Source organism: Anser brachyrhynchus, assembly GCF_964034855.1.
Source record: "Anser brachyrhynchus genome assembly, chromosome: 7".
Taxonomy (NCBI): domain Eukaryota; kingdom Metazoa; phylum Chordata; class Aves; order Anseriformes; family Anatidae; genus Anser; species Anser brachyrhynchus.
Genome location: NC_137701.1, coordinates 16,439,837 through 16,454,686, shown reverse-complemented (window position 1 = coordinate 16,454,686; position 14,850 = coordinate 16,439,837). Strand labels below are relative to the sequence as shown.

Genomic DNA, 14,850 nt, shown 5'->3' with positions numbered 1-14,850 from the left:
TTTTCCAGCCCCGCTCTGTGTTCTAAGCTAGGACTTCGGTTGTGCTGACTTAGCATATTTCCGAACAGAAAAGCACACTGGTTGTCCATAAGCTTTAGGTACTAAATTGTTTTCCCTGTCTCTGTTTCGGAGAACCGTTTTCCACCAGCTGTTTCAGATTCGATGCTGTGTGGGAAAGGGTCACTTCATTTTCCTGGATGCCGAAGAGCAGGAGCCCCACTTCCCGCTTGGCAGCTGACCAGCAAGAGTGAGTGAGCACAGCCCGGCCCTCGCTGAGGACCAAGAGGTGCCTTCCTTGTCCACTTCCTGCTGGCTGCAGCAGTGAGGATCGGGAATTTAAGTAGGTAGAAATGATGAGAGAAAATAACACTCTTCAGCGTGTTTTTTAGCTGCAGCCTGTAAGACAGGGGCCAGCAGTTATTTATGAGTTAGGAGCATGGATTCTTTAGGAAAACCTATCTGAACACTGGGAACAGTATTGAAAATTAGGGATATCTATCCACCTCCCACTTCTACACAGTTACTTTCCAGACTAGAGTTGTAATTTTATGTTTAAGTACAGTTATGTCTTATGAAATAGTAATATATAGTAAGCACAGTTCCCTTGTTGACATTTCTCTGCGCTGGAAAATGAGGAACTTGTATGTTATGTGAGGACAAGAGTCAAAGGGCACAAACTGAAATGCATGTAATTCAATTTAACATAAGAAAATTTTGTTTTCACTGTGAGAGTGGTCAAACAGTGGAACAGGTTGCCTAGAAAGCTTGTGCAGTCTCTTTCTCTGAAGATATTCAAAACCAGAGTGGATACAGTCATGGACGATCTGCTCCAGCTGGCCCTGGTTGGATTAGACAACCCCGGGGGTACCCTTCAGCCTCACCTATTCAGCTGTTCAATAGCTGTTTTTCTTACCATTTCTGAAACATAAGTAATTCATATGTTAATGACAACCATGATAAAAACTTCACCTTGCAGCTGCACGTACCAGAATTTCACCTTTTGTTCTGATGGATTCTGAGACATTTTCCCCCAAGACACAGTATTGACCAAGCAAACTGACTTAGAGAGCACTCTTCACAGAATCACAGAATCGAAGTAGTTGGAAGGGACCTCGAAAGATCATCAGGTCCAACCCCCTACCAAAGCAGGCTCCTTAGAGCAGGCTGCCCAGATAGGCATCCAGACATGCCTTGAATATCTCCAGAGAGGGAGACTCCACAACCTCCATAGGCAGCCTGTTCCAGTGCTCTGTCACCCTCACCGTGAAGAAGTTCTTTCGCATGCTGGTGCAGAACTTCCTGTGCTCTATCTTGTGGCCATTGCCCTCATTTTTTTATCTTGTGGCAATTGCCCCAACTCTTGCCGGAGTAGGGAACATACTGACAAAAAAGTCAGTTTGCTTGGTCAATACTGTGTCTTGGGGGAAAATGTCTCAGAATCAAAAATTAGAATTAGTGCAGGCTGCAAGCCCCAAATAAGTTAGCTCTTAACATGAGAAACACCTCTCTAGCACCAGGGTTGTTAATAAAACCAGAAAAGGGATTGGCTCTGATTTTCTGGAAGAGCTCTGGTGCTCCTAGGCAGTTAAACTTACTTGGTTAGTAACTCGCTGCATAGGCTTTGCTTTGGTTAGTATTAAATGCCTGCTGCAGGGGGCTAGGGGAAGGATTCAAGCCATGTTCAGCTTCAGTCTTCTGAAATGGATCCCAGCTGTTCGAGGTGATCTCAGCAGCTCACAGACAATAAGGTGGTGAAAACTGAGTGGGTTCATTCTTTCCAGCAGATTCCTGTTTGGACGTAGGAACTGCAGCTACTGTAGCGGTAATGTAAAATGGTAATTGCCTGCTATTCATATGCCACCCATGAAGTAACTGTGATGGGGGTAATTCAATGTAAACACTGACTTATCAATCACTTGTTTAATCATCACAATGTTTTTGTAATTTTGAAGGTGTTTATAAAATACTTAAAAGAACAGGGGAGCTCATTCCAACGTTTACAATATTACTGATGTTAGGTTATGCAGATGCCAAAATCCTATGTCCTTTGTCATCGTAAAAAGGATCACAATGAAGACTGTAATTACAACTCAGTGGGGGATTCATCAGCAAATTAACAGAGAAGCTTATAGACTTCTGACAGAAACCAAACAGACTGGATTAATTAAAAGTGAAAGCCACACAGCACATGGAAGTATGACAGCGAAGCCCAGAGATGGATTTTTGACTGACCAGCAGAGATTTTGCTCCTGTTGTTGTTTTACAAAGCACAACTCACTGGAAAGCTTTCTATCTGTGCTTTAACAATCTCAGGCTGCACAAAGTATTCAGCAAGAGGTTCAGATCTGCTACTAACAAATCTTGTGCTGTATCTGACCCAGACCATGGAAAGAAATAATGTCCACAAAAAGAATGACAAAAAATAGGAAATACAGATCCCAAAGATAAACCAAGCAGAATTCCTGGGGTTTCCTGCCAGTAGTTGGGGTGAAACAGAGGAAGCTGTGAAGCAGTAGAAGCTGCTCAGCCCTTACATGCAGAACTTCATTCATCCTGTCTTGGGCTCAGTCTCCTGTTTCTGAGCACTGCATTCTGAGCACTGAGCACTGATTCTCTCCCCTTGGGACTGTGGCAGTCTTTTTTTTTTTTTTTCTTTTTCATTTGTTTAGGTTTCTTGACCTCAGAAATATCCCCATGTCAGCCAAAATATGAAAAATCAAAACCACGGTACAATTGTCTAGGAAAATGAGAGCAGCTGGATAATTCTGTCTGTTAACGCTGAAGTCAGATAAGAATGCCTAAAGAGAACTGAAATACAGCTGCACAGAAATGTCTCATGGAGCTGTGGAGATCAAAATGCTTCATAAAACATTTTCAGTAAGGTTTTGAATGCACAAACCTCAGAGTGTTTAAATGAATTTTCCTTGTGTTTTCATCTCAGATCAAAGATTAATTTTCCTATAGCATGCCTAGACTTTCTTACAAAAAATCAAGCAAAGCTAAATGTTTTGGCATTGCTAATATCATAAAGGAAATTAGTCATAAAAGAAATTTTGAAATTTCAGATTTTTTTGTAATTGCAAGCAAACAACAATTGTAAAGCTCCAAGCAAGTGCAAACATTCAGCTGTTGAAGTCTGCTGCTGTCATTTTTATAAATGCTTTGGCCTGTATCCATTCTGCTTAACTAAGTCAGGCATGTAGTTACCCTGGGCTTGTTAGAGGCTGCCAAGTGGAGAATCAGACTATGGGAGTTTCTCTCTGTTGATGGTGTAAGGACTCACCAGCAGTACCCGAAGGTTGGTGGGCATCTGTGTGCAATTTTACATCCGGAGTGCCCTTGGACATCCCACAGGGACAGTCCATGTGGTGCCAGTGGAAGAGAGAAAGCAAGGATGTTTTTGACGATGTTACCTTTTACAAAGTTTATTATTATAGAGGAGCATCACATATCTTTGCACTTAAAACAAAAGACCCTGATGGTTACCAAAAAATCTGCATTAAGTAAAAACATTTGCCATGTACCAAGGCCAAAACTTGTGAGACTGGGATAGCACTGGCCCCTGTAACTTAGGATAAGTATTCCCAATGATATGCTCTAGCAAAAGGGGCTATAATTAAGCTCTTGGTGCAACCTGATCCTGTATGTGTCTAACCTGTGACTGGGCCTAAATTTAAACACTTGTCCTTGTATGTCAAGGAAGAAGCCAGTCACAGCTGGTGAGCACCTGGTGCATTTAATCTGGATGTGGTCTCAGGTCTCATGTCTCCTTAACCTGCAGTCATACTTAATATTGCAGATGTACTTATGTCCCTTCATTCCTTGTACACATTTGAAGTTTCCCTGCTATAGTTAACAGAATTCTACGCACATTTAGGACATAGTATCTTCCTACACGTTTGTTAAATTTTGCAGAGAAATTTTCTGAGTAAACTTTAGCTGTCCAATGGGGTGTACACCAGGGCTGCATTACAGTGTCAAGGTTTGCCAAGGAGGTACAAACAGAGCTGATCAGGATGAGAATCTTATTCACATCATTCAAGTTTACATCTGTAAATGTCCCTGGGATTTAAAAAAAAAAAAAAAAAAAAACACTTCATTAGCTTCCAGAGACCCATAAACAAACAAAAGCTGAGACAAATATTTGTTTCCACAAAAGAAATGATGGTTCTTAATGTTATCAGTGGTTCCAATCCACCACCAGTGACAGGTTGTTTTGCTGTACAAGATCATTTCCCTGCTTCACTAAGTGGAGTTTATACCACCTCTTTATACCACTTTTTCTTCATACCACTGCAAGCTGCTGTGAGCAGGACATACATAAAAGCACTCCACTTTGTTCTTACTGCTTAAAGCTAGGAGCCAAGCAGCAGGCCCTCTGCAGCACTTGAGGCACTGTGAGGCCTACAAGGCGCCTCGGCTGCAGGCCCTTCAGAAGAGGAATACTGCCTCGTGTGTCCCTGCCATGATGGTGAATTCAAGCACACAGCTCTAAGCTTCTCTCTGAATGATGAAAAAATGGGATGAAAAAATGTCAGCTGAAGAAATGTAAAGCTTCCAGCTGCAGGCTCCGGCAGCTCACCCAGGCCAGAGCAGCAGAGCCCTGCAGGAAAGCCTTGCAGGACTTCATCACACATGTGGAAGCCATCTAGCCACGTTTTTCACCTCAAGCTGTCGTTGAGGTATTTGACTTAGAGCCATCCTCCACAGAATCAGCTAAGAAATGTTTTCTGGCTTTCCAAAGGGTAAATTAAGGATGGGCTGAGGTTGTTACAAGCCGAAACATTCACGTAGCTGATGGCAGGGACTTCTGCTTTTCATTTGGACCCTTAATACTGGCTGACTTCTGCAGACGATGGCCTAGAAAGGAAACCAGCAAAAGGGTATGTTTGCATACCAGCAGAAGTTGCCTGGAGCAACGAAAGCCTTTCTGTTTACTCTGTTGGCTACCGTAAGTGAGAGGTGCTGTCCCCTGGTCACAGCTAAGCTGACCTCTGTCTCCGGTGAATGTTCTGGCCAGCACATGGAGGATTAACAAAAGCATTTCTGTGCTGAAGCAGCTCCTCCGTGCTGGTGTTACGGAGCCAGAGCTGCTTCAAGCAGCTTCTGGGAGTGGAAACCAGAGAGGAAAGTGCTGTGTGAGAGAATAAAATGGAAAGCAGCCAGATCTTTGCAACATGAATTTGCTGCTCTCGTACAGTCATTATTGTGATAGTGTAACACTGGGTCTTTTGACTGGGCAGAAAGTAGCGTAAGCCCCCAAATTCGTCTTTTAAAAGGCTCACCGTGAGGACTACATTTTGTATATCTGGAGCTAAGAGAAGATTTACTAACAACCATTAGGTGCTTAGAAAATTAGGCAATCCTTGTTGCTTTGTGTCAGAAAGGTCGTTCACAAGTATTTATGAGGCCATGCTGACCTGCTGGATACACTGATGATCTAATCTACGCCAGGTGTGACCTACATAAACCTATCAGATTTGCCAGTACTTCAGATCATTTGTTTTCATTTAGCTATCAGTATTTTTTTAAAAAATGTATGTTATAGTAAAAAAAAAAAAAAAAAAAAAAAAAAAAAGGAAGATCAAGCACAAAAAATGATCTCTCTGTCTTTGAAAACAGGAAGAAAAAGTCCCATTGAATCTGGAGGATCAGGACCAAGCTCTGTGTAATGCCAGATGACCTGGCTGTGTTCAGGCTGTCTCACTGCTTGCCGAGTAAGGGCAGACCTTTGCACGTTGGTTACCAAGGATCAAGTGATTAGTTTTTTACATTACCATGAAACCTTGGTTAACCACAGCTTGCAAGTACACACACCTTCCAGAGTCCTTCGAGGTGGTTTCATAGAGAAATATTTTAGAGTTTGGCCCTTGATATCCTTTGCTAGTTTCAACTCAAGCTGACCTTTAGCTTTTCTAACACCATCCCTGTATTATAGGACTGCATTTTTCCACCATATTTCTCATTTTTAGCTAGTCTTCACTTTCATCTACAATATACTCTGCTGTATACATCATCCGTTTGGCCTTGGAGCTCACTATTGGGGTCCCTGCTTAGCCAAGGTGGTCTTCTGGTACTGCTGATTGTTTTCTTGTATCAGTACAGACCATGCCTGTGCTTGGAGGAGGCTGCCCCTGAAGACCTGTTATATCTCCTGGGCTCTTCATGTCTGCCTCCCACTGCATCCAGCTTACAATTTCCCTGAATAAGACAAAGACGTGGTGGATGCTGTCTTTCATGAAATGTAGCTTGTTTTTCTGTTATTGTTTATATATATATTGTATATATATATATATATATATACACACAATATATATATAATATATAATATATAATATAATATTATATATATATAAAATTCAAAAACCTGTTTCAGTTGAAAACTAAAAAGATGACAGGAGTTTTAGAGAAGTAAAAACATTTTTGACTTATTGTTAAATTCTAAACAAAATGTTACATAAAAGAACATTTCTTTTTCCAATTTTGTGGCTTGAATACATGATTTATGTTTTGATATTCTCATTCTTGCTGGGGGAACCGGAACATATTTCATTTAGGACTGGCATAAAATAGACATTTTCATTTGGCTATGATCCTCCTTGGCCAGGTTTGTTTGCTTGATAATTTCAAGGCGATTTAAGTTCTGAAACTCTGAAAATGTCTGCTTTGTCTGCAGCTCAGCTTCAGCTATCACTGCTTTTTGAAAATCTGGAAATCTATTTTTGATAGGAAGAGGATCAGTTCCAAATCATTAAACTAAATAACCCTTCAAACTTCAGGGAATTCAAATTGCCAAGCAGACTTCAATCTGAAGTTTGGTAAATGTCAACACTGTTCCTTGGGCAGTGAAGCAGGGTGAAGGAAGAAGTGTTAAATAGGATAGGGAACTGCCTTAATTACTCGAGATAGAGAACTACCTTAATTACTTTTTTTTTTTTTTGAGATATTTAATTCAGAAACACTTGGTTATTTCATATCTTGTGACACTGCTTAGCCTTCTAATCTGGTGCTTTGGTCAGATGGATAGAAGCAAAAATCAAGCTGTTGATTAAACAGCATAGATTTTATTATGTGACTGCAAAAATGCCAGGAAGTTGTACCATTTGCACTCATAATTTATAAGCAATCTACAAATATGCTTTGAGGCAGTGACTTCATCTAAAAAGAATTACCAGTTCAAAGTGTATTAGTGTGCGTCTGCTGAATATGGCTTGGCATTAAGGGTTTCTTCATCAGCATTAATTGGATTAAATTACCTGCAGTGAAATATGAACCCTTTGAGGAAAAACAATTCTTGTCCTGCTGGCTTCAGAAGCATAAAAGAGTGGGGGTGGAGTGGGTAGAGGAAAAAAATCAAAAGCCAGGCTTCACCTTAATGCAGAATAGGGTGATTTTAAGCAACCTGTGGGTGCAAAGTCATGGTGAGCATGCAGTGAGAAGGTGAAGCCCCACGAGCAGTGAGCAGCCTTGGGGATGGAAGGATTTTGCTCTCAGGCCTCCCAGGTAAAGAGCAGAGCCCCAGCCAGAGTGGGGCTTGGGACTGGCCAGCAGGACGGCTCAGACCCCGTGAAGCACCTCCACACACCACAGCAGACCAGGGCAGAGCACCTAGGCTGGGGACAGGGCAGCGAGAGACCACCAGACAGAGCCAGGAGGCAATGCTTTGGGTGGGCAGACTGCCCATAGGCTCAGGGTTACCCACTGCCTGGAGTAAGGGCCGTGGAGGACACAGGGTGCAGGCCGCAGCGAGCAGGCTGGGCCAGGCCGCAGCGCCCGGCCAGGACATCTCCTCTCAGAACATCCATTTCAACATTGCAAAATTTCATCTAAGCTTCTAGCTACCTGAGAATGAAATGGAGACAGGAATTATGAAAAAAAAGATATTTTTTTTTACTTCTGGAAGTTTTCTAACTCCTGCTATGTGAGAATCAATGGATAATGCTCATTTATGTCCTGCTCTCCATTTCCTTACATTTCCACATTGCATATTGCAATTAAGCCATGTAGCCAAAAGTCTTCATTCCTATAAAAAAAATCAATCAATAAAAAAAAATGTTCATCATACTAGTTGTATACCCCATACCCTCATTTCTTCCCTTTTTTCATCTTCAAAGAACTTCCTGAAAAAATGCTTTATTCTGGCTCCTACCAATCCCTGCCTGAAATATTCAATAATATATGTTAGACAGGTATGGCGAATGCAAAAGAAATGGCTCTGTAAATCCAGAGATAAACAATAAGAGATGAATTTGTGGTACAAACATAACATCATTTTGAAATGAACGTCCATTAAACTATAGATAAGTGAAATCATATTTAAAGTGTTTGCCTTACTAAAGGGCATTACTAAAGAGGCCAGCTTGGAGGTAGCTGAGCACTCAAAGTATTTCTTCACTTATCACAGTTATTTAATAGGAAATGGGTTGGTTATTGCAGGGCCCACTTAACAAGGACTGTGACTAGGAAGCATTAATTTATTTGTATGTTTTACAACTGAACAACTGTTTCCCAGGGAACCAAGTGCTGTCTGTGTGATCTAGAAAGAGGAAACCAGAGAAGCCAGGGCCCAGCATGGAGCAAGACAGGCTCCTGCTGGATGTGGAGCAGGCCGCACACCCCTTCTATAAGACCTTATATAAGATACTTGTAACTTGATTAAACTGGAATAACTGAAGTTGAAAATTTTCAGAGTGATGAATTTGTGAAAAAGTATCTTATATTTTGGAGTGATGTAGATATAAGTAGTGAAGTGCAGGAACCTCCGGCCTATTGCGTGGCTGGGGCCATGACCCTTGGATATAAACCATCAATTTCTCTTACCTTTTAAGAGGTTATCTGGGTTCTGCTCTGGATGCAATAAGGATGCACCCTTTTTTTGGAAATTCTGCCTCTAGAAGTGCTGGGACAGTGCGGTTATTAGATTATCCATCTGCACTCAACTCAAGTGGCTAGGATGCAATTTCTCCTCAACAAAGGAACTGATGCATAAGGGAAGCTTTTGGTTCTGACAAACAGAAATGGTGAGCAGACTTATGTATGATTTGCAGTGAAACAAAAACTGTTTTCATGTTATGACAGCAACGGCACCAGAAAACTTAGACTTATGTTTTGATGAAATCATGAATCTCTGACTAAAAGTTATGTTCCCACTACAACTGTTTTAGTCAAAAACTAGGGAACTAGTCCAGCGAGTAATTTTGTGCATTTGTTGTTTACATTTTTTGAGAATACCAACTCTTCTTCTCTGGTTTCTCTTTTCTATTATCTTTTTAGCTTGAATTTGCCTCCTTTTTTTACCTTGAATTCTTCTATCATGCCAAGATGGAGCTGACAAGATTGGATTAGGCCCATTCACTGAGGCCTGTTTTCTTACAATGAACATGAAAGAGGGAAAATAACTACAATCTGATTAAATGTCATAAGCCTGCTTCACTGGCTGGCTGAAACCAACCAGCAGCAGGGACTTCACAACTTTTTTCAAACCCAAACCTCCAAATATACTGAGATACCCCTTTCATCAATCCCCGTGTGGAATTCAGATGTCAAGAGAATACTCTTGGTGTGAGAAATGATCCAATTTTGTCACCACATCAGCTCCACAGAATCTTTGTCAGGTTGGTGCTCACTTTGCATCAGGACAGTTCTCATCTATGAACCATGGGGAAGCACGTTGAACTCTGCTGCATGTAGGAAGCTGTGACCAAGAGGCCCTGGGTCTCTGTGAGCAAGGATTTTCAGCAGATCAATCTCAGGGAAGGGCTCAGGTTGAAATTTATGAGTGACTCGCTTGTGGATCAGCATCTGCAGTCCTCCCTATTTGCAATTATTAACATTAAAAATTTTGTGTGGTTTACATGGAACCAGTAACTTGATATTTTGAACTTGGATCTGCTGGATGTACAAGCAGTATCTTCAAAAATATCCTGGCTTTTTTTTTTTTTCTGGTTGTTGTTTGATTGATTGATTGTTTTAACGAGTAAAATTTTCAGGGTCAAATATTTGTTGTTCATCTTTAGTATATTGCTTCATCACAGAGTAGAAACAAACCCCAAATACCAATATTCTGGTACCTCTTGATTAATATTTAGGAAAAGAGAGGGCATGAACTGTGTTACCATTGTGATATGTATGAAGATGGAAAAGATGAAAAAGAAATATTTCTATGTTCCTTTATATTAAACTAACACTACCACAGGAGCAGTAGTAAGAATAGTTGGGGTGACCTAAGTAATAAGTTTTCACTCAATCTCCAGACAGAATCTAACATTTTAGCAAACAACCTAAATATTGCTAAACAAAGATTTGGGGTATGAATAGATCCAACATCAGTGCAGCTTGCTTACAAAAACAAATTAAAAAATTATATGTCTGTGGATAGAGCACCACATTGTTACTTGTTTATCATTTTCCCAGTGTTGGCAAAGAGCAGGTCACACAGCTTAAATAACCCTGCTGGAGTGACAACTGAGAGCCCCTGCAGAGGCCTCTCCTCCCGAATTGTGTCGGCCGAGCAGGCCGTGGGGGTGAGCGCCGCAGTGTGCTCCTGGGCACGGGCAGCGCCGGGGCCTTCTGACCGGCCTCGGCAGCCACGGTGCTTCACTGCAGCATTATATGACTGCACGTGATTTTTAATCTAAACGTATGATTGCTACCACTTAACTAAATATTTTTATTACTGTTGACTCTTTTGGTACTGTTAAAGTCTAGCAGTTTGTGCGCAAAGTATCCAGAAATGCCACCATCTTCTTCTGTTCACATGAAGCCACCCACTTCATGTGGTCCCATGATACTCAGAGGAGTTTCACTTCCTGTGTGTCAGTTCATGCTACCTTCCTGCACTGTGTAGCTGTCTTATTTCATAGTCACTTCAGGGTCAATTAACTCTGGCAGCCTCCACTGCAATGTTTTGTGGTTTGTGAATTATGGCATTACAAGGTTTTCTACATGTGCTGGCCAGTGCAGAGAACACTGCCAGTCTGCACTTCCAATGGCAGAGGTGAGAGAGGTGAGGGCAGGCAGTAGAATAGAGGTTATGGAAAACAAAACAAAACAAAACAAAAACAACTGATCATAGAATCATGGAATCATAGAATACCTGAGTTGGGAGGAACCCACAAGGATCATAGAGTCCAACTCCTGGGTCCCCAAAGAAAAAAAAGTCAGACCACGTGTCTGAGAGAGTTTTCCACACACTTCTTGAACTCCGTCAGGCTTGGTGCTGTGACCACTGCCTTCGGGAGCCTGTTCCAGTGCCTGACCACCGTCTTGGTGAAGAACCTTTTCCTGATATCCAGTCTAAAAGAAATACAGTTCCTGCTGCCTGCTGGGTGCTGGCTGGGCTGCACCATGGGAAGGCCACAGCAAGCAGGCCGCAGCAAGCAGGCCGGGCCAGGCCACAGTGCCTGGCCAGGACATCTCCTCTCAGAACATCCATTTCAACATTACAAAATTTCATCTAAGCCTCTAGCTACCTGAGAATGAAATGGAGATAGGAATTATGAAAAAGATAATTTTTTTACTTCTGGAAGTTTTTTAACTCCTGCTATGTGAGAATCAATGTATAATGCTCATTTATGTCCTGCTCTCCATTCCTGGCATGAGAAATGATCCAATTTTGTCACCACATCAGCTCCAGAGAATCTCTGTCAGGTTTGGTGCTCACTTTGCATCAGGAAAGTTCTTGTCTATAGATCATGGGGAAGCATGTTGGAGAACTCCTCTGCTGCATGTAGCAAGCTGTGACCATGAGGCTCTGGGTCTCTGTGAGCAAGAACTTTCAGCAGATCAATGTCAGGAAAAGGCTCAGATTGAAATTCTGGTAGAGTAATTCCCACACCTACTCTGTGAGCCTTTAAAATTCAAAAGTTGCTTGAGATTGGCAATAGTAATCTCTTCAAGGATCACCAAGAAAAGAAAAGAAGCAAATACTGTTCTGTTCTACAAAGTGTCTGTTAGTGGTCTTTCCAACGAAGCATGATAAATTTCCAAAGATCTGATATTCAAGGAAGAGAATATTTCTGTTGGAAATATATTACGGTACTGTCTGAATTATGATGTTTGTAGGAAAAGGGAATCAGTACGAGCACTAAAAATATTTCTATTAGTTTATTTATTTCTTTGTTTCTTCCTTCAGGAAAACAAATGTCCAACGTAAGCTAACACAACTTTTAACTACAACTTCTATATTTTCAGGGATAAAGCATCTGAAGAGTCAGAGTGATTCAGCATTTCCAGAAGAGGAAGAGGGAATCAGTGAAAGAGAAGAGGAATGGGACCACTAACCCACACAAGGATGCCTGGGGGCCGGGTACCGCAATGACGGAGCTGCAACACCGCGTGTGCGTCCCACAATTCACCACCGCTTGTGTTCCCGCGGAGCAGGGTGCGCTGGGGAGCACGCCTTGACTGGGCTTTACGGCCACTTGCAAATTCATTTTGTGAGCCTTATACCTGGAGATAAAACGGTTGTTTTAAAGTCACTCTTCTTTCATTTTCTATGATGTAGAAATGTCATTTGCAAACGTGGTAGTGATCTGATGGCAGTACTGCCAGAGCTTAACTTCTGCGTGTGAGCTGTGTTATAAGACTTGTTGTAAATAAAACCCATTTAAAAGCTACAAAATAAATAATACATTCATTTAGACAAGACTGTGTGTTGTACAGTGGGTTTGTCTACCCTGCAGAGAAATGTTCATATAGAATGATCCCTTCAGTTAAAGACACCTTTTGCCAGTAACATCAGAGTTAGCTTCAGTAACATAGGCAGAAACAAAACAAGCGGAGTCGCCTCTCCAGAGCAATGAAGTCTGTCACTATGACTGCAATGGCACTATGACTGCAATGGCACTATGAGTGCCATGTCGTCACGGCTATAGTGGCAGCACAGCAAGCTGCGGCGATGTAGCATGTGTCTGAGGCCTGGCAGTTTGGGTTTGTGGTTCACACCAGCATTTTCATCACAGACCGTGCAAACTCTATGGCTCCAATTGAGCTCAAGAGAAAACATAAAATGAAATAAAGTGGAAAAGAAAAGCCGTGTTTCTTCAAGTCACACTTGACAGATCATTTCCTTTTTATCAATAGCTGTTTTTTAAACCAGTTAACTGTGCTTTTGTATTAACTAAGTTTGCTACAGAGTCTTACCCTTGGTTTAACATTCCACTGCTTTCAGCCTTTCTTAAAGGGCTGAGACAGAAGAAAAGAAAAAACACAGAGCTTTCTGTCTCTGCCTTGCCTGATGATTTCACTTGCAATCTGAGCTCTTCCATTGCTGAGAACAGGGTCTGTTAACAAGTGTTTCTTTGTATTTGGGAGCCATCTTTTTGCCCTCCATCTATGGCTCTGTATCTATCCTCTTTGTCACCATCTTCTGCAGAAACATTGCAAACAGTTCCTGTGACTCCAGCTCAGTACGGGCTCGCAGGCAGGACTAAAAGGACTCTCCAGTTGTGCAGGAGTGGCTACAGGACTGAGGGCTTTTTGTGCCGCAAACAAGGAAGGAGGGAAGTGACCCTTCATAAAACATTTGAACAGACCAAAGTTAAGACTGGGGCAGTATCGAGAAGAGCTGGGCTCTGGTCCCAGCCTTGCTGCAGCTTTGCCTTTGCTCAGCACCAGGCTCTTCGTTAATCTCTGGCTGTACTCCCAGTGGTAAAATGCCAATCAGCATGGATGCATTGTGTTGCTAGCTAATAAAGTGCTTTTGATATAAATTACTTTCTTGGTTATTAGTACCCATAGGCTTCAAATAAGCAGTATCTAGGACTTATGGGCCAAAGGAATAAAGCATGCGTAAATACGAACAGTCAATACCAACACAAGGCACTTTGGGACCTCAACATTTCAGAGGCAACACAAAACACCAGATAAGTATGTACAGAATTCACCACAAAGAGTCAATTTCAGGATCACTGTTGGACTGGAGGATGATTATACTTTATAAATAACAGCAGATTTAGTTTGAACCAGATCTGAGTGTGTTGCAGGGCTGTTACTGCAGAAACGAGAGGACAACAAGTCTGTTTTACAGCCCCAATCTGGAGGAAGCATCGTGGTCTGATAAGAGCCTCAGATAGTCACGCCAGAATTTGGATGCATCTCTAACTCCAGGTCTTATCACCTCCCCCATCTGTAATTATTCCAGCTGTGCTTTATCATCTTAAAAGCCTGTTGCTTTCTCTCTTTCCTGACCCAGGGTTATGCACGCAGCATGTCCGAGTGCAGGAACAGACTGATCATTTTTGGCAAAGGGACAGGACTTGTCACTCATATTTTAGTATGGATCCACCATGACACTGTTTGCTGGTGGAACCTCATCTAAAGGACACAGACAGGATGCACATTTTTCTATACAACAGTACAACAGACATTTTAAACTCAAAATGATAAGCAAACTCTATCTGATCTTCCACTTGTGAGGCACACAATAAGTCAGGCTATAAGGAAAGAGTCAGTAAAACAGCAGAGCCCAGAAAAAAAACAAAAGAAAAATGTCCGTCTAAGTGCTTGTCATGGAGCGGAGCTGAAGCACTGCAGTGACTTGTCAGCGAACCTCATGACAAAAATGTCTGGAAGTCAGAAAGCAGGATCAGGAAAAGTAGTCTGCTTCCTGAATTATGGCTTTTCTGGGACTTGGCCCAGCCTCCGACCTTTAAAACCAGTGGCCCTAGAGAGAGAGTTTCTGTATGCTTTGGGTGCAAATGAAAGCTCTGGCTGTCTTGCAGCATGGTGAGCTATATAGACACGTGCCTGAACTATGAAGATCTCTTTGTAACAACGCAAAATGCTGTCTGCAGTCAAAAATGATAACTGCTTTGGTCCATTTCTAATGATACAGAGAGAATGGCAAGG

General features: G+C 41.9%; 1 protein-coding gene across 3 annotated transcripts in view; it reads left to right on the top strand.

The window, feature by feature from the left end:
- Positions 1–12,626, top strand: part of PPP1R1C (protein phosphatase 1 regulatory inhibitor subunit 1C) — a 52,475-nt gene extending 39,849 nt beyond the window's left edge. For all 3 annotated transcript variants that reach the window (XM_080600528.1, XM_080600529.1, XM_080600530.1), the window contains exon 5: positions 12,193–12,626. In XM_080600528.1, the coding sequence (XP_080456654.1) occupies positions 12,193–12,281 (89 nt within the window). In that variant the 3' untranslated portion in view covers positions 12,282–12,626. The remainder of the gene's footprint in view (positions 1–12,192) is intronic.
- Positions 12,627–14,850: the final 2,224 nt, after the last annotated feature.